This window comes from Malus domestica, chromosome 06, assembly GCF_042453785.1.
Source record: "Malus domestica chromosome 06, GDT2T_hap1".
NCBI lineage: Eukaryota > Viridiplantae > Streptophyta > Magnoliopsida > Rosales > Rosaceae > Malus > Malus domestica.
Window position 1 is genome coordinate 33,131,126 of NC_091666.1, and position 20,492 is coordinate 33,151,617.

General features: G+C 38.2%; 2 protein-coding genes and 1 long non-coding RNA gene across 3 annotated transcripts; all 3 read left to right on the forward strand.

The window, feature by feature from the left end:
• Positions 1–824: 824 nt before the first annotated feature.
• LOC103437966 (DNA mismatch repair protein MSH2) lies at positions 825–6,237 on the forward strand. Its single transcript, XM_008376499.4, has 13 exons — positions 825–1,040; positions 1,193–1,242; positions 1,439–1,471; positions 1,609–2,682; positions 2,838–3,392; positions 3,464–3,574; positions 3,692–3,781; positions 3,888–3,959; positions 4,143–4,253; positions 4,402–4,528; positions 4,678–4,880; positions 5,094–5,246; positions 5,553–6,237. Exons 1-13 carry the CDS (start codon positions 992–994, stop codon positions 5,751–5,753), a joined length of 2,829 nt encoding a protein of 942 aa, XP_008374721.1. The 5' UTR covers positions 825–991; the 3' UTR covers positions 5,754–6,237.
• Positions 6,238–7,432: 1,195 nt separating this feature from the next.
• On the forward strand, positions 7,433–13,253 carry LOC103437965 (uncharacterized). The gene is made up of 14 exons (XM_008376498.4): positions 7,433–8,002; positions 8,799–8,889; positions 9,001–9,085; positions 10,055–10,139; positions 10,347–10,416; positions 10,911–10,980; positions 11,245–11,290; positions 11,416–11,665; positions 11,748–11,953; positions 12,103–12,177; positions 12,323–12,392; positions 12,538–12,618; positions 12,734–12,813; positions 12,894–13,253. Exons 1-14 carry the CDS (start codon positions 7,881–7,883, stop codon positions 12,970–12,972), a joined length of 1,410 nt encoding a protein of 469 aa, XP_008374720.1. The 5' UTR covers positions 7,433–7,880; the 3' UTR covers positions 12,973–13,253.
• A 423-nt stretch (positions 13,254–13,676) lies between these two features.
• On the forward strand, positions 13,677–20,257 carry LOC139197139 (uncharacterized). Its single transcript, XR_011582272.1, has 4 exons — positions 13,677–13,950; positions 14,087–14,167; positions 19,418–19,474; positions 19,644–20,257. It is a non-coding gene; the product is annotated as an uncharacterized lncRNA (long non-coding RNA).
• Positions 20,258–20,492: the final 235 nt, after the last annotated feature.

The window sequence follows — 20,492 nt, forward strand, 5'->3', positions numbered from 1 at the left end:
AACTAAATTTACAAATTATGTGATATGTTACAAAAGAGAAAATAAATACGTTAATCAACACTTAAATAATAATACAATCATAAACAATCACGTTAAATGGTTTACAAAAGAATAAGGCTAGAGAGACCAAAATTTTAAACCAAATTTGAACCAATAGGAAATAAATATGTTAATCAACAACTAAGTAATAATTCATAATCAGCGTCTACATCATTTGATATACAAATTTGATTTTTCTATCATTACACTTTATAAAATATAATTAAAATAAATAATCCTTGTAGCATTACCTCAAATAATTTCAGACATCTTTACTTAGTTGAATAAGAAACAATGGATATGAGATAAACAATTGTTTATTTATCGCGTGCTTTCACTTTTCAGATATTTCATACTCAAACTAACAAGGGTTACCTGCTTTTTCATTCATTTAGTTATTAGTAAATACATGAACACGAAAGCTATATTATTTACAATCAATTATTATAAGTAAAATAAATGCTAAGGAGACTTTGAAAAATGAGACTCTTCATGAACTCTTTGCCCTCTTATTTTTTTAGCATAATGTTTTATTATGTTGACACATAAATAATGTTAAACTATACGATGACATAAAATTTATGAAGAGCCACACTTTTAAAAGATTCTCATTAGCATTTCTTGTAAACGTGTCCATAAAATTCCAAATTGCCACATTGCTTTCAAAAGCATTGGATCGAGAAATGTCGGCCTTCTTGGGCCGGCCCAGGTCCAACTAACATTCGAAAACCCCACGCGCCAGATTTCAGTATAGTACGAAGAACTACAACGAGCGTGGCACACGCGCGGCTCTCCAAAAGCCCGCGGCCCCTCGTCTCTTTCCCGCCAGTCCCCAAACTCCATTAAAGTTCATATCGTTTTCTTGTGCAAAACCCACACTTTCAGAAACTTTGAGGCACGAGGAGCTCCCTTTTCTGGTCGGAGAGTTGAAAGCCCTAACCGCGAATCGGCCATGGATGCCAATTTTGAGGACCACAGCAAGCTTCCCGAGCTCAAGCTAGGTAAAGCCTCGCAAAAACCCTAGCTTTGCATTTTTCACTAATTATTTCAGTTATTTTTGTGTGTGTGTGTGTATATATACATACATATATTTGTTACAATTCATTTGTATGTATATGTTTCTGTATTTATATATTTTCTGCAATTTGTGTAGATGCAAAGCAGTCTCAAGGGTTTCTCTCATTCTTCAAAACCCTCCCCAATGTGAGTATTCAAAACCCTAGCTGTCTGTTTAATTTCTTGAAATTGAAAGTGATAAAAATCATGTTTTGTTTATTTATTTATTTGAATTAATTTGGCTTGAGGTTGAAATAGGCTTAAATATTAGATTTGATTTCGTTTCATTGCATTTACTTTCCGGTTGACTATTTGGGTTTTTGTTCTGTTTATTTTTTTGCAGGATTCAAGAGCTATTCGATTGTTTGATCGTCGGGTCAGTTTGTATTCCGGCTTTCTTTTGTGCATTCCCTTATTTTATTTTCCCCTTTGCCTCCTCTATTATCTCTATTGGATTCTCGTTATTCTTATTGTAACTGTATTTTGATCAGTTCATGTGACTTGTTATCTCAGGACTACTATACTGCTCATGGTGAAAATGCCACTTTCATCGCAAAGACCTACTACCGTACCACCACTGCTTTACGGCAGTTGGGTAGCGGATCTAATGGCCTATCCAGTGTGAGTGTTAGTAAAAATATGTTTGAGACAATTACGCGTGATATACTACTGGAAAGAACAGACCATACTCTTGAGATTTACGAGGGTAGTGGCTCAAGTTGGAAGCTGGTGAAAAGTGGAACGCCTGGAAACCTTGGCAGTTTCGAAGATGTTTTGTTTGCCAACAATGAGATGCAGGATACCCCAGTGGTTGTTGCGCTATTACCTAACTTTCGGGAAAATGGTTGCACAGTTGGGTTAGGATATGTTGATCTAACTAAACGAGTACTTGGATTAGCTGAATTTATTGATGATAGTCACTTTACAAATGTGGAATCAGCTTTAGTTGCACTTGGTTGCAAGGAATGCCTTCTGCCTTTAGAGAGTGGCAAAACTAGCGAAATTAGAACATTGCATGATGCATTGAGTAGATGTGGTGTGATGTTAACCGAGAGGAAGAAGACTGAATTTAAGATGAGGGATTTGGTTCAGGATCTCGGTCGGCTTGTCAAAGGCTCCATTGAACCAGTTCGAGATTTTGTGTCAGGGTTTGAGTTTGCACCTGGTGCATTGGGGGCATTGCTCTCTTATGCAGAATTACTTGCTGACGAGAGCAATTATGGAAATTATAGCATTCAAAGATATAATCTTGATAGCTATATGAGGTTAGATTCTGCTGCTATGAGGGCACTTAATGTCCTGGAAAGCAAAACTGATGCAAACAAAAATTTCAGTTTGTTTGGTCTTATGAATAGGACTTGTACTGCTGGAATGGGTAAAAGATTACTGCACATGTGGCTAAAACAGCCTTTATTGGATGTAAATGAAATCAACTCGAGGCTAGATTTGGTACAAGCATTTGTGGAGGATCCTGCACTTCGCCAAGATTTGAGGCAGCATCTGAAAAGAATTTCAGACATCGAGCGGCTGATGCACAATCTTGAGAAGAAAAGAGCTGGTTTGCAGCATATTGTGAAACTTTATCAGGTACAATCTATGTCTTATAAGGTTATCTACCATGTTGAGGTTCTGTTGGTAAGATCATATATGAATATTTGTAAAACAAAATGTTAGTATAATGTAGTTATCTTATAGGTGTACCTATGCATTTAAGCTGACTCATTTTTCCTTTTCGAGTGCAGTCGTGTATAAGACTTCCCTACATTAAGAGTGCCCTAGAACGCTATGATGGACAGTTCTCCTCACTGACCAAGGAAAGGTATTGGGAACCCCTTGAGTTATGGACTGATGATCGCCACTTAAATAAGTTCATTGCTCTGGTGGAAGCTGCTGTTGACCTTGATCAACTTGAGAATGGAGAGTACATGATATCATCTGGTTATGACCCAGCACTGTCTGCACTGAACGAAGAGCAAGAGTCGTTGGAGCACCAAATACAGAATTTGCACAAACAAACTGCCAATGATCTCGATCTCGCCTTAGATAAGGCTTTAAAATTAGATAAAGGTACACAATTTGGACATGTTTTCAGAATCACAAAGAAGGAAGAGCCAAAAATACGGAAGAAGCTCACCACACAATTCATTGTCCTGGAAACTCGAAAGGATGGAGTGAAATTTACCAACACAAAGCTTAAAAAGTTAGGGGATCAGTATCAAAGAATAGTTGAAGAGTATAAGAGTTGTCAGAAAGAGCTTGTTAACCGAGTTATTCAAACTACAACAACTTTCTCTGAGGTAGTATACTTTGCTGTGTTTTGTGCTTAATCCTATTTCTTGTTCTGGATTAAAGGATTTTTCATCTCCAGGTGTTCTGGTCTGTAGCTGGGTTGCTCTCTGAATTGGATGTCTTACTTAGTTTTGCTGATTTGGCCTCTAGTTGTCCTACTCCTTACACTAGGCCAGTCATCACGCCACCGGTAATCAGAGACCTTTTGTTTTCTTTCTATTTCTTATGGAATAACAATAATGTTTTTTTTCCCTTGTTAGTACATTGTATAGTTTGACAATAATTATTGTGCTATTGGCTATAATAGGATGAAGGGGATATTATATTAGAAGGCAGTAGACATCCCTGTGTGGAGGCTCAGGACTGGGTGAATTTTATACCCAACGATTGTAAACTTGTGAGTATTTGTGAACCCAGGAAAAACAAATTAAAAAGAACAAGATATTGGTGAATTTATAAGTTGGATGGGTTCTTATGTGCTTGTTACTATTTCTGCTGATTAGGTGAGAGGAAAGAGTTGGTTCCAAATCATCACAGGACCCAATATGGGTGGTAAATCAACATTTATCCGACAGGTGTGATTTTAGTGACTTAGTCAAATGCTTCTTCTACTGCTTCCATAACTTTCCATGCAACTATTACATTCTTGCACTTGATATGTGGCTCGTGTCACCAAAATTGGACACCCCACATCCATGCTCAATTCCAAATGCTTTAATCACTATTAACAAGTGACTGAATTTTCTTTGCACTGGCAGGTTGGTGTGAATATTCTGATGGCACAAGTTGGTTGTTTCGTTCCTTGTGACTCAGCTAGCATTTCTGTTCGTGATTGCATTTTTGCTCGGGTGGGAGCTGGCGACTGCCAAGTGAGTTTCCTGGCATATTCTCTTGAAGTTTGAACTTCTTTTTACGATATTTAAATGATCTTTTAGTTCTCTGTAGTCTTCTTATCTTCCGCTGGAGATTTTTGTCTTTCCATTTTGGAAATTTAATTCTGTTTCTTCTTCTTTCTAGCTACGTGGAGTTTCTACCTTTATGCAAGAAATGCTTGAGACTGCATCTATACTGAAAGGAGCTACAGACAAGTCACTAATAATTATTGACGAGTTAGGCCGAGGGACTTCAACTTATGATGGATTCGGTTGGTTTAACTCTTGAACCTTCTTTTTTCCAATGTATTTGATACTGCTAATTTTTTATGTTACAGTCTTGTTAATGCATGATACATTTAGTTACACTTGATAGAAATGTTTACAGCATTGTCTTATCAGTATTTGCTATGGTGCTCAGGTTTAGCTTGGGCCATTTGTGAGCACCTTGTTGAAGTGATTAAAGCACCTACCTTATTTGCAACCCACTTTCATGAATTAACTGCTTTAGCTCATGAAAATGTCGTTGAGGACACTAATATGAAGCAAATTGTTGGCGTAGCAAACTATCATGTTAGTGCACATATTGACTCATCAAGCCGCAAGTTGACTATGCTGTACAAGGTAGATGTATTCTCTAGTTCTTGTCTAGATTATTTATGTTGTCGTTTCCAGAATCTCATGTAGTTGATTTGGAGGGAGATGTCATGTACTTATGTTTGCAATTAAGCTCTATAATGTTTCTTCCATTTTCTCTTTGTTTTTATGCTAGTGCATGCGATCTTGGTTGTGCAAAACTGAACTCACTCATTTTCTTGTTTTGATCATACTTTCCAGGTTGAGCCAGGGGCTTGTGATCAAAGTTTCGGTATTCAAGTTGCAGAGTTTGCAAACTTTCCTGAAAGTGTTGTTTCCCTTGCTCGAGAAAAAGCTGCTGAACTGGAGGATTTCTCTGCTACTACAGTCACGCCAAATGATGCTACAGAAGAGGTGATGACTATATCTTGGAATAATTAACAACGCTATAACTTCTTGCGTTGCCTTACCTTGGTGTTTGATGATACAAATCTAATGTACATTGACTTCTTTGAACTCGGATGCATAGAGTACTAGTAGGAATTGCATCGCACTATTAGATCGATACATTGCTCACAGGCACCGGACCGCAACACTAGTATAGAAACTTTAAGCATCATTCTTTCCGCACTTGATTTAGCAAAGAGAATTGATCTGAATTTGTTTAATCTTTGGATTTTATCAATAAAAGGTGTCTGATTGAAAAATCTCGGTTTACAGGTTGGTTTGAAGCGTAAGAGAGAGCACGACACTGGTGATACGACTAAAGGAGCTGCTCGGGCGCACAAGTTTCTGGAGGAGTTTTCTAATCTGCCATTGGAGACGATGGATTTAAAGCAGGCTCTGCAAAGAGTTTGCAAGATGAAGGATGAGTTGCAAAAGGATGCAGCTAATTCCCAATGGCTCCAGCAGTTTTTCTAGTCGTTCTTCAGATGGAGGGACCGGTAATTTATGTTGTGAGATGCACGTAAAGCTTGTTTTGTGTATATGTTTTGGGATGTATGCAACTGCACCAAACATATTTCTGCATTGTTTTGGTTATTATGGGCTGGGCCCTCTGGCGAGGAGATCCAAGAGCTCGACCGTTGGATCATTTGGCGGGCCGTGTTTGTCTGTTCATATCAGTTGAGCTTTTGTTTGGAACTGTTCTTATAAAAGTTAAAAGTAGGTGTGGGGTGGTAATTTGTGTTCTAGAGTTTGAGATCCTCTCCGGATTTCACTTCTCGGAATCCAAAACTTTGTTTTGTGTGAGATGAGCCGGTGAGATGGGTAAATAGGAACCGCATGATTCAACTTGACTAGTCTGAATTTCATGGTCCTTGGACGAGGATCTCAACTTGTGTTCAATTCAGAGTACATTGGTACGTTTAAAATATCATCAAATGATTTTTGTTTTTGCTACTTAGTACTACGGTCTAGTATTGTTTCTCTTCATTTGTGAATGAAAGATCTTAGATTCGATTTGTCAAAGATAAATATGAACGATGCTAGAGACTCCGACTCATCCCGTTGCTTATCCATTGCTGATAATCTCACAGCCTGTAACTTCAAGCTGCACGATAACAAATACTTATCTTTAACACAGGTTGAGGGAGGAGATAAGTATCCTTACCTCGTGGGCTGTAACAATTGGACACCTAAAGTTGTACGCGCTTGGGGCTGTCACTCCAACGTAATTGTACGTGCTGGTTGTCATATCACTCCAACATAATTGTACCCCGATTAGCCAAATTATTGGTTTGATGATACGGATGTGCTTTTATAAAAAATAGATAAAAAAAAAAATTGAACTAAAAAAGATATTTGTTAAACATTTAAAAACAGCTTATTTTTACGGTTTTGGATGAAAAAAAAGAATCTGAAAACGTGAAGCAGCAAAAATAAGCTTATTCTCACAAGTACAGCAGAAATATCTTTTTTTCAAAGCACAGTAATACCAAACCAATAATCAGCTACAATATTCGCAGTAGTGATTTCCACTCACCTTTTAATCTTTTTAACAATTTTTTTTTAAATGAAATAACTATTAATAAGTCACGATTATCTATTTTTTTGGGAAACCAAAAAGACTTCGTTACCGATTAAGAAGTCCAACAAGTAGAGCATGCGGTCCGTCTGTAGAACTAGGGCATCAGACACACATAGGATAAGAAGCACGAATGAATTATGTGGAACATGACGCAAAGAGTGAGAGGATTCAGAACAAACAAGATTCATTATCCAGTGATGATGTACGGTGCTGAAGTTAAATCAAAATTGGTAAAAATAATCCGTAGATTTGAAGAAGATTAAACCAAGATCCTCTTTTGAAAACATTAAAAGAAAGAAATTAATAACCAAATCCGAAAGTGAGATTGATGATATACGAAGTTTGGTATTGCTGTGCTTTAAAAAAAAACTGTTTTTGCTTCTATTGTGATGTGAGAATAAGTTCATTTTTACTGCTTCATGTTTTCAGCTTTTTTTTCATCCAAAACTGTGAAAATAAGCTGTTTTTCAATGTTTATCGAACACCTTTTTGAGCTTAACTTTTTTTTTTATACTTACTTTGTATAAAATTATCTCAATACCGAACCAGTACTAAATCATAGAAGGAAAATGATCCAATTTTAAGACTTGTTTTTTCCTTTCATGGGCTGGATAAGATAAGATGATATGGATATTGTACCTTTAACTTTTAGTAGACGTACCAAACTTTCAGTGCTAAAATGGACCGCACAATCCGGGTGCCCGAATCGGAAAGAGCTCAGTCGGAGCAGGCCACGCCGGCCGTTTCCGCCGCAGTGCCGTCACTTTGCCGTGGAGTGGAAGCAAACAATATCCGTAACTTTATTTATTTTATGTTTTTTTCAGAGGAGAGAGAGTAAATGCGATTTGTTTTTTATTCATGAAAGAAAGGGGACACGAAAGAGAGGAAGGAGAGAGAGAGAGAGAGAATATTTTCGTGGCCCTTTCGTTTCAATGGCGCCTACTGGAACAGCAACGTCTCTCTGAAATTTCTCACAATCTGAAGTCTCGGCTCGCAGCCAACGACGTCGTTTTACGGTGATGATGAACTGGCGGAGAGTGTTGAAGTCCGTGCAGGCCCTGGCGGCCCACAGCCTCCTCTTCTCCTTCACGCTACTGCTCGTTCTCAAGCTGGACGGCGTCGCCGCCTCCTACTCTTGGTGGTCCGTTTACTCTCTCTCTCTCCTCTGATTTCAGCTGTATTTTTGTTTAATTTGAATGGAATTGTCTAATTTTTAGGGTGGGAAAGTTTGGGAAATTTTTTGTTTGATTGATGAGGCAGGTGATGGGGTTTGTTTGGTTTGATGGAAAATTGGTTTGCATGTGAACAGTGTCAATTTTATTGAGAAGAAAAGGAAACAAGTTTGAATTTTTGTTGTAATTGGTGAGAAAATGAAATTTGAAAGTGTGTAATTTGGTGGAGAAATGGCAGTTGGTGTGAAAAAAATGAGATAAAAAGACTAACTTGATGATATTTACAGTGGAGAAAGGAATTGGTTTTCTTATAGATTGGGAAATTAGTTCACTGGTGGCATAGGTAGTACACGTTTAGGATCAAGGAGGGTTCTTTAATACGAACGGGATTCGAAATTTTCGTTCTTACAGATGAAGGGTTATTGTCCGTGTTCTTTTCGTTCTGCGTTTTAATTAACATACGAATTATTTGGTTAGAACTCTGAAGAAAATAGATAAGAGCTTGTATTGAACTGTTTCGTGCCAATGGTCAGAACACCCGTTGCCCATTTTGTGTGCTACGTACTTTAGGAAACCGTCTTCCAACTGATAGCGGTATTGGCACCTCCTGGAAGAGATTTCGTTGTGAAAGTTAGATAGAGAATAGGTGACTTTCATTTAAATGCATATGTTAATTAGAAGTTTAGAACCACCACCCGAGGGCATGTGTCTTCTTAGTATCAATCACTTTGATTGGTTTCTGAATGTGTTGTGTTTTGGTTGCAGGATAATTTTCTTTCCACTTTGGATATTTCATGCAGTTGTTGCCCGAGGAAGATTCTCACTACCTGCTCCTTCAGTTCCACACAGTCGTCATGTATGTCATTGTATTTCGTTGCAATTCAGTAGATTATTTTCACTACACTATAATTTATCATAAAAAATTGTGAATATGCACCACTAAGATTTTCTCTGTTGTACTGTACAGTGGGCACCATGTCATGCTATTGCCGCTACACCATTGCTAGTTGCATTTGAGTTGCTCCTTTGTATATATCTTGAAAGTGTTTCCGGTATGCACCCAACTTCTTTCTTTTTATCCTTGAAAAAATAGTTTTTGGGACTGATGCCTACTTTCATGTGTGGGAAATGTATGCTGGGACTGATACCTACTTTCATGTGTGGGAAATGTATGCAGAAGATGTTGAACAGAATGAACTTTATTTATTTTTCTTTTAATGCATCAAACTGTCAACTCCTTACTGAACCAGTATGGCTTAAAAAATGCCCTGTTACTAAAAGGATTTCACCTTTGCATAATGGAATGAGTCCTAGTCTACAATGCACGGATATGGCAGTTCTGTCGCGTATCACGTATCGGATACGTGAATGGATACAATATGCCTCCGATACGGTCGGATACGCATTGGATACGTATCTGTATCAACGGATACGGCATTTGACAGATGAATACGGGTATCCGACGGTTTGGATACGGATATCCCCGCCATGGCCTTTTGACACAATCTGGTGGAAGAAGGCCTCACGACGGAGATGACACAATCTGGTGGAAGGAGACCTTGCGAAGAAGATGATGCGATCTGGTGGAAGAAGGCCTAGCACTGAGATGACGCGATCTGGTGGAAGGAGGCCTCGTGAAGAAGATGATGTGATATGGTGGGAGGTCGACATGCCATTTCGTTTATTTCTGTAGAGAAAATCGACACCACATTATTTCTTTTATTATTTTTTTAGGGTTTAAATGGGACTAAAGCTCAAAACTCACAAAACCACATAGCCCACCAGATCTACACCACTACCATCCTTTCTTTTTGAGAGTTTGAATTATATAAATTTAAATTTGGGTGATTAATATTTTTTATTGTTATTTAAATATATGTTTTATTATATAAATTTGCCGATCGTGTCTTCATTTTTAGAAATTTGACTTATCCCCATGTCGTGTCATGTCATGTCCTTGTGTCTGTGTCCATGCATGGTAGGTCCTAGTGCAAGACCCTAAATAGTTATCTCTTGTGCAGTTCATGGTTTTGCAGCTGTCAACTTGAAGGTTGTCTTTCTACCCTTACTGGCATTCGAAATAATTATTCTAATTGACAATTTCAGGTATCTCTTTTGACATACATTATTCTGTTGTATCTCATCTTTTAGTATAACAGATCACTGCTTATTTTTATTGGGAGAACATATCAAAAACGTATTATATAATTAAGAATATGGAAATATGTATCGTGTTAATCATACCTCCCCTGTCACTTTCCTTTCCCCCCCTAGTATTCTGCTGATTTTAATCGTTATTCATTTCTTTAACAGGATGTGCAGGGCTCTAATGCCAGGGGATGATGAAAGCATGAGTGATGAGACAATATGGGAAACACTTCCTGTAGGTTTTATTTCATTAGTTGATAAACTGTCCAAGGATTAACAAACTTTTTCATACCATCATTAATATGTGTAGAAGATAGTGTCATACAGATGATAGCAATGGTTAGCTTTTCCTACAAGATTTCCAAAAGTCTCTTGCCATGGTTCTCAAGTGGAAATGAATAGTTTTCCTATGATATTTCTTGCAATTTTGTTTTATCCTTTTCTACTTGGTCCAGTTTTCTTGTCCAAACTTACTACTTCTGTAATGACATCATGGCATGTCTATTTATGTTATCTTTAACTTTCAGATATAGTGGGAAAATAGTTTCACTTTAGGGTGGTTTTTCCTATTTAGTAAGTATTGATTTAATATTTGATGTGAGAGTACGAAGTGCCTTTTGAAATTCCCTCCTGTCTTACTTTCTGTTCAACTTAAACGTTTGTTTTACCTATTTTTAGAAAGTCAATTTTGGAAGTGTCACTTATGGTTTCCGAATGTATTTCTTGTAGCATTTCTGGGTAGCAATCTCCATGGTTTTCTTTGTTGCTGCTACAGTGTTCACCCTGCTGAAGTTATGCGGTAATTTCTGTAACTCCTTGCTGTCAAATGTAACAATGAAAAATGCCGTCAAATTGGTGTCTTCACTTATTACTCATCTGTAATATCCTTTCTCTGGATAGTCTAATTGATCCAAAGAATTATCATCTTATATATACATACTTACATATAGAATTCTCACTGTATACATGTATATATGTATGTGGTGGGGAAGAGAGAGAGAGAGAGTCCAAGGGAGTGTTTTAATGTTCACTAATTGAGATCTATCTCATATGAAATGTGCAGGTGATGTCGATGCTCTTGGTTGGTGGGATTTATTTATAAATTTTGGGTACAGTTTTTGTGCCTCTTGTGCCTACATATCCTATTTCGCACGTACATTTTCCGGTGCTTTCATATATAAATTAGAGATTCTGCTTCTATTTTGGTTGACTAAGAAGTGCATATATTTCACAGTATTGCAGAATGCTTTGCCTTTCTTGTCTGTACAAAGTGGTCTAATCCAGTGATTCATAGAAGTGCTCATTCAAGAGAAGCTACTTCATCTTCTACAACTATTAGATATCTTGACTGGAATAGCGGTTTAGTAGTTTCAGCAGAAGAGGATCAAAATCACGATAGAATGTGTGGTCTGCAAGATATTGGTGGGCATCTTATGAAAATTCCCGTGATTGGTTTTCAAGTTCTCCTTTGTATGCGCCTTGAGGTATGTCATGTTTCTGGGTTGTGGTTCATGGCTACATTTTGGGGAATCTTATTAACCAACCTTCTGTAACTTCAAATTTCAGGGAACCCCAGCAAATGCTAGACATATCCCACTTCCAGTTCTCTTCTCTCCTCTATTTTTACTCCAAGGTGCCGGTGTACTATTGTCTGCATGTAGGTTGGTGGAGAAAATTGTCCTTTTGTTGCGTACTGAGGCTGGCACCGGATTATATTTTAGATTTTCTTCAAGAGCTCATGACTGCTTCGGGTTTTTGCACCGTGGTTCTAGGTAGAAAGCTTTTGTTTTTGTTTTTTTTTGTTTATCAACTCTTCCCTGTTCTGAAAAGATCTTTAATACGAAGATTTCAACCCATTGGATTTATATAAGCAGTAGGTGCAGTGAATATCCTATGGAATGATTAAAATTGTTTACTGCAGGCTACTGGGCTGGTGGTCGATTGATGAAAGAAGTCCAGAAGAAGATGCCAGACTGTTTCATGAGGGGGCTTCAGGGTTAGTATTGTTCTTGTCTTCTATGTATAATTTATTCAAATGTGTTACAGTTTGCAGTTTGAACTATCTTAGGGTAATTAACAAATTCATAAAACTTCTAGATGTAGCGTTTCTGACATTTGTATATTTGGTTCCTAAAATGCAGATATAACACTTTTTCTGGTTATCCACCTGAGATAGTGAAGAAAATGCCCAAGAAGGATCTCACTGAGGAGGTGATCATAGCGCCTTCCTTTTTGTTGCTTTTCGCTAGCATTATGATTTGTATCAGTCCAAAAAATAATTAAGTTACAATTTGTATGTGTATTGGCCAATTTTTTCCTCTCCCTCCTTTATGTTGTTAATATTGTTTGTGATTAGGTCTGGAGACTTCAAGCAGCTCTTGGTGAACAGACAGAAATCACCAAATACAGCCAGCAGGAGTACGAAAGACTTCAAAATGTAATCTGATCTCCATCCGTAACTAGTTGTAGCGCATGCGCATGTGTTATTTCATTTTCAGAATCTGGAGATCTTCGATTGTGATTGAAATTTTCTATGACACTCTACTGGTCAGGAAAAAGTGTTATGTCGCGTTTGCTTTGAGGGAGAGATCAGCGTGGTCCTGCTACCATGTCGACATCGCGTCCTTTGCAGGTACAATCATATTATTGCTATGCTTTTTTGTCAATTTGATATAGATGTATTCGTGCTCATTGTTTTTCAATATCGTGCAGTTCCTGCTCTAACAAGTGTAAAAAGTGCCCGATATGCCGTGAATCAATCGAGGAGCGCTTACCTGTCTATGATGTTTAGGTTTGAATCCACCCTGCGTCGAATTATGTTTACAATATGGAACTGGGGTACATAGAGCGGGACGATAACCTTGATTCAGCACATGTTCTGAGCACAGATTATACTGTAACTTCCATGGAGTTTTTCTGGTGCTAGTTAAGCAAGGCAAAGGATTATAGGAGATACAGGATGTGCAGTCACTTTTACTAAAACTGAGTAGCTTTTTTCTCTCAGTTTTTCTACCTTTTGAAACTGTAAATATACAGAGGGGGAATTACTATCATAACAAGTAAGTTTTCGTATGCGATATGGTAGCATGGATGACGTCAATATTCCGGGAAATTGATACAAAAGATGGAGGTCATTTCATAGGAGATTTGAGAAAAAAGTATTTCGTTTAAATTTTTTACTTCATACGCACTTTTTTTAATTTTCGACAGTTGAATTGAAAGAATTGAAGTTGCAGCATTTCTCACAATTTCATTGAATACAAAAATATACCGTCAATCATAAGTGAGTGTTACGAAGGATACATTCTATATATACTAAAACTCAGTTAAGGAGCTTCATTGTTCCTAAGCACAGTGAAAGAGCGGAAATACCCCAATTTACTGTTTAATTTGTTCTGTCTTTTTCTTACGTGCACAGTGAAATGACGAAAACGGGCATGGTGTACGTGTTGTTTTTCTTATTTTTATAATTCATATCAAGTGAATACTTGAATCAAGCATTTTTTTTTTCAAGTGAAAACTTGTAAGATAATTGTTCAGCTGCATATGGATTTGCTTTTGTTGCACTGTGCTGCTTTAAAGTTCTGGATTGGTGCTATTAGTGAAGAATGAAGATGCCTCCTGTGATACTTTTTTTCGAACTGTCTCTCGTAATGGAATCACTCCCTCGAACGGCGCTGGCTGCGCAGTTCGTCGTTGTCCAGTATTCCTTCAAAATTCCACTATCTCTCTTCGCTCTCTCCGACTTGGTGCGTCTCTATTCTTCCAGGTACACCCATATCTATATCCCAAACGACTCTTTGTATGCATCTATTTGTTAGAGAAGGCTTTTGCCTTTTGGGTTCAATTTTATCTGCTCTCTGCGTTGGATTTGATGTCTTCTCGGTCCTTACTTTTTTGTCCAGCAATGGAGCTTGCATTATCGCTTGAGAAATTGGCAAATGAAAGCTGCTTCACTTCCACAGTGTAAAACATTCATTGTTATTGTATGATGTCTTCTTAATATAAGATGATTAGGTTTAGGTGATTATATTTTGTTGGAAGCTAACCAGCTCCTGGAGTCGGGGAGTCGAAGGCAGCAAGATACTCCCGAGCAAAAGGATGTCATTTGCATCGAAGAAGAAGAAAGAGAATGAAGGGTTCTAGTCTCCAACGGCTAGTTTTGTTTTTTAAATGTTTGTGTAAGTGTGTGAGTGACAAGTTTACACTTCAGATTAAATCACTTAACCCCAAATGAAGGGTTAGGATGTAATTTGGAGTAGTAAGGCTTAATGGTTGTTAAAGCCTCTTGTCAATCACCTTTTTAGATAAGTATGGGTGATGGAAATGCACCATACTCTTGTGTAATGTTCACACTACTTATTCAATCAAGTCTGCTGCATTATTAGCACAGCAGAAATCAATCTCCAAGTTCTTTTTCAATTCTCTACTATCCTACCCAAGAAACCGATTCAAACACTCAATCAAAAACACAAAATAAACAAATTTTATCATGGCCTCAGAGCTTTGTTACTGATCTTACAACTTTCGGAGCGTAATCTGTGCAAGATAAGATCTTTGGGAGCACCAACGTAGTGTCTTCTATAACAACAATCAACAAACAATTCTGGAAATGAAAGGATCCAGCAGTAGCAGTGAGCTAAAAGCTCCAGTCTTTGATGGGGAGAATTATGATTTTTGGAGAATAGGAATGACAACCATTTTCAAATCCTATGATCTATGGGATATGGTTCAACATGGGTATGAACTACCTGAGATGGAGATCGATGCTCTAGAGGAGGATCTCACAGAAACATAACTCAAAACACTGAAGCAAAACCGGATGGAGGATGCTAGAGCACTTGGAATCATTCAAGGTACTGTCTCAGACACCATTTTTCCGAGGATAGCAAATGAAGAGACTGCAAAGGGAGCTTGGGAAGTTTTACAGCAAGAATACAGATGAGACACCAAAGTTAGAAAGGTAAAACTTCAGTCCCTTAGAAGAGATTTTGAGTATACAAGAATGAGGGAAAATGAGCTGTTAAAAGACTACTTCACTAGGCTGTTTGATGTTGTAAACAAGATGAAAACATATGGTGAGGAACTGCCTAATGAAAGAATTGTCCAAAAACTGTTGATTAGTTTGACTAAACCCTATGATTCAATAGTGAGTGTTATAGAAGAAACCAAAGACACTGAAACTCTCAGTGTACAAGATGTGATGGCATCCTTAAGAGCTTTTGATCAAAGGCTCGAGAGGCATGCTGACTCTGCACCTGAGAAAGCCTTTCAAACACTCAATGTTGGATCTAGTAGTCAAGCCAGTGCAAGCAATCAGAAACCACAGTGGAAGGCAAAAGCAAGAAATGGGAAGGAAAAGGGTATCACAACTCAAGACCTAACCAAGGCAGCAACACCAATGTAGGTCCAAGAACCAAGCAACAATGCAAGCACTGTGATAAATTCCACCTTGGAGAGTGCTGGTTCAAGGACAAGCCTAGATGCCACAAATGCAACAGGTTTGGGCACATTATGAAGGACTGCAGATCAAAGAATGTGCAACAAGTAAACTGTGCAAATCAAGTGGAAGAAGAAGCAAATGTGTTCTGTGCTTTCAATGTAAAAATGGAGAGAAACAATGAAGTGTGGTACATTGACAGTGGCTGCAGCAACCACATGACTGCACATGAGTCTTTACTTATTGACATCGACACAAACTTCACTGGAAAAGTGAAAATGGGAGATGGAAACATTGTCAAAGCCACTGGAAGAGGAACTCTGGTTATCAACACCAAGAAAGGAAGAAGATGTATAAGGGAGGTGATGCTAGTGCCTGGATTGGATGAGAATCTACTTAGTGTGGGTCAAATGATGGAGCATGGCTATTTCCTACTCTTTGGGGGAACTGTGGTTGAGATCTATGATGACAGATCCCTATCAAACTTGGAGACCAAAGTGGAAGTGAAAAACAGAAGCTTTCCACTTGTACTGAAGTACTTAGAAGAAGTGGCAAAGAAAGCAAGTGTGACAAGTTCTATGAAACTATGGCACAAGAGACTTGGTCATTTAAACATGACAAGCTTACAAAATCTGCAAAAGGATGAAATGGTGCAAGGTATACCAAAAATGGATCAATGCAATGAAATATGTGAAGGGTGTGTGTTTGGCAAGCATCACAGAGATTCATTTGAAGCTGGAAAGGCTTGGAGGGCAACAAAGCCACTCAAATTGATTCACTCAGATGTGTGTTGACCAATGAGAACAACAACAATCAGTGGAAACAGGTATTTCCTAACCTTCATTGATGATTATTCACGGATGTGTTGGGTGTATTTCATGAGGTTCAAGTCTGAGGTATTCACAATATTCAAGAAGTTTAAGGCAATGGTGGAATTGCAAAGTGGATACCAAATCAAAAGACTAAGAAGTGATAGGGGAGGTGAGTACACCTCACATGAGTTCAATGTATTCTGTGAAGATGTAGGGTTGGAGAAGCAACTCACTGTGGCATATTCACCACAACAGAATGGGATTGCAGAAAAGGAAGAATAGGACTATAGTCGAAATGGCTAAGTCTATGATGCATGAGAAGAACATGCCTTATAAATTTTGGGGTGAAGCTGTGAACACCTCAGTGTATCTATTGAATAGGTGTCATACTAAGGCATTGGAGAAGAAGACTCCATTTGAAGTGTTCAGTGGAAGGAAGCCTTCTGTGAAGCATCTGAGAGTGTTTGGCTCAGTGTGATACAATCTCATCCCTCATCAACTAAGGCACAAGTTGGAGAAATCAAGTAACAAGGGTGTTTTTGTAGGCTATGGTACCAGTGAGAAAGGATACAGAGTTTATAATGTGTTGACTCAAAAGATAATCCTATCAAGGGATGTTATCTTTGATGAAGACTCAATGTGGAACTGGGATACAATGGTAGAGGAAAAGGACAGTGTCTCTCTACAAATTGACCTAAACAAAAGGCAAACAAGGGAGCCTATAGAGACCTCAGTTCAAGAAGAAGTCACAGATAATGGTGACGTACAAGAGACTCCACAGCAAGCTACTATGAGTCCACAATCAAGTCAATCACAGACAACAACTCCTAGTTCAACTCCAGTAAGATTGAGAAATCTGGATGAGATTTATGCTACATGTAATTACTGTGTAGTAGAACCAGAAACATATGAAGAAGCTGAGAAAGACAAAGCTTGGAAGAAAGCAATGAAGGAAGAGCTTGAAATGATAGAAAAGAATGACACTTGGGAACTTGTAAATCGACCAAGTGAGAAGCCTGTGATTGGTGTGAAATGGGTGTACAAAGTGAAGCTAAATCTAGATGGTTCTGTGCAAAAGAACAAGGCCAGGTTAGTGGCCAAAGGTTACTCACAGAAACCTGGTGTAGACTTCAATGAAACCTTTGCTCCAGTAGCAAGGTTAGACACCATAAGGACCTTGATAGCACTAGCAGCCAAGAAGGGTTGGAAGCTGCATCAATTGGATGTTAAATCTGCATTTCTAAATGGAGTGCTAGAGGAGGAGGTGTTTGTGGAACAACCTCAAGGGTTCACAAGTCAAGAGTTTCCAGAAAAAGTGTACAAGTTAAGGAAGGCTCTTTATGGCCTAAAACAAGCTCCAAGAGCTTGGTACAGTGAGATTGATTCCTATTTCATTGAGAAAGGATTTCAGAAAAGTCCTAGTGAAGCTACACTCTACACCAAGACAGAAAGCAACAACAAGACACTCATTGTCTCAATCTATGTAGATGATGTTGTCTACACTGGAAATGATGCTGCAATGATGGAAGAGTTCAAGGAAGAAATGATGAAGAGGTATGAGATGACTGACCTAGGCCTCTTGCATCATTTTCTTGGCATTGGGGTAATTCAAAAAGCAAGTAGCATCTTTATTCATCAAAAGAAGTATGCTGAAACTTTGCTTGAGAAGTTTGGTTTGAAGGGTTGCAAACCAGTTTCTACACCCTTAATTGCAAATGAGAAGCTCAAGAAGGAGGATGGAAGTGAACCTGCAGATGCTAGTCTCTATAAAAGCATTGTTGGCAGTCTATTGTATCTAACTGCAACAAGGCCGGATCTGATGTTCTCAGCAAGCCTACTTTCTAGGTTTATGCAGAATCCTAGCAAGATACATATGGGCACAGCTAAGAGAGTGCTAAGATATGTACAAGGAACTCTTGATTATGAGATCAAATATGAGATGGGAAAGTCATCTATTCTAATTGGATTCTGTGACAGTGACTGGGGTGGCAGTGAGGATGATAGTAGAAGCACATCGGGCTATGCTTTCACTTTCGGATCAAGGGTATTTTCATGGGCCTCTGTGAAGCAACAAATTGTTGCACTGTCCACAGCCGAGGCAGAGTATGTGAGTGCATCAGAAGCTACAGCTCAAGCTATTTGGCTAAGGTTCATACTTAAAGATTTTGGCGAATTGCAAGTTGAAGCCACACCACTTCTGTGTGACAACACCTCTGCAATTGCCATGACTAAAAACCCAGTATTTCATCAGAGAACAAAACACATCAAGAGAAGATATCATTTCATCAGAGAAGCATTGCAGGACAACACAATCAAGCTAATCTATTGCAGCACAGAAGATCAGATCGCAGACATATTCACAAAAGCACTACCGAATGAGAGATTCAATTACCTGAGGGGTTTGCTCGGATTGACTCCCAGAAGCAGTTTAGAAGGGAGTGTTGGAAGCTAACCAGCTCCTGGAGTCGGGGAGTCGAAGGCAGCAAGATACTCCCAAGCAAAAGGATGTCATCTGCATCGAAGAAGAAGAAAGAGAATGAAGGGTTCTAGTCTCCAACGGCTAGTTTTGTTTTTTAAATGTTTGTGTAAGTGTGTGAGTGACAAATGTACACTCCAGATTAGATCACTTAACCCCAAATGAAGGGTTAGGATGTAATCTGGAGTAGTAAGGCTTAATGGTTGTTAAAGCCTCTTGTCAATCACCTTTTTAGATAAGTATGGGTGATGGAAATGCACCATACTCTTGTGTAATGTTCACACTACTTATTCAATCAAGTCTGCTGCATTATTAGCACAGCAGAAATCAATCTCCAAGTTCTTTTTCAATTCTCTACTATCCTACCCAAGAAACCGATTCAAACACTCAATCAAAAACACAAAATAAACAAATTTTATCATATTTTGCACCAGTAACATCGATTGGTTCGTGTTATGAATTAACAATCTTACTATACTATGTTCATCCTTGAATTTACAACTAACAGGTTGCTGAGAAGAACAAAGATGTGCAGTTAATAGATTTTATTGAAATCGAGTTTTTGGTCAGTCTCGATATCTTCCTTTATTTTTCGTCAGTTGGAAAGGTTCTACAGGGACACTTACTTGCATGATTTTTGATGTTCTGTTTTTACCTTTGTAGGTTGAAGCCATCAGGAAAATATCTGAATATGTTTACTTATCTGATTTCATTTTCCGTTTCTTTAAACCCAGGCGCTGCTTAACAGGGATGTTGTTGCTACGTGATGATGAGTTTGTTAGCTGTTGAAAGTGGTGTTATGCTGTCCGATGCGCTGATTGTAGATGTTTAGAGGTTTTGGTAGTATGGTTAGAACCTTATATTAGTTTTTCGGATGAGGAAAATACATGAGGGACAAATTTTAGCCAAATTAGTTGTTTGCATTAGGTTTTGAGAAACTCAAGTAAATATAGCTGGGACGTAGAAATCCGCACTTTTGGTTGTACACAGGCTCCAAATTTCTGGGCAAACGAAAGTAGGAAGAGAGCACCAATGGTGGTGATGATGGAGAATTCCTTCTTTGCGGTGGTAATCGACGGTCCATGTGCAGCATTCATCCTAATTTATAAGAGGAGGGATCAAAATGCAGAATGAATGACATGGAGATGTGTTTAATTTTATCATGTTTTGTATTGAGGTAAAACTCCCTCCCCGTTTCAAATAGTTTTAAATGCTGATTAGTATATATGTGTAAATAGGATTGTAAGTATGGTTGTATACATGTAGTAACATAATTGTAAACATTGTTGTAATTATGTTAAACTAGAGTTGTAAACCCGCAGCATCGCATGGGATTTTTTGCTCGTTTTCACTGGATTCTGGTCCTTGAAATAAAAATTGTTACCTAAAGTTTCTAAATTTATCAAAATGTGCATTATTTATCACCGTTAGTACCTAACACTCACCCTAACATACCAAGTTAAGAAAACAAATTCGAGGCAAGAAATTTATAATGATCTAATTGGGTGTCAGTCAAATCCATAATTCCTTCATCTTTAATTATATCGCAAAGCCAACAAGTTACAAGCAATTGCCCGAAGGTA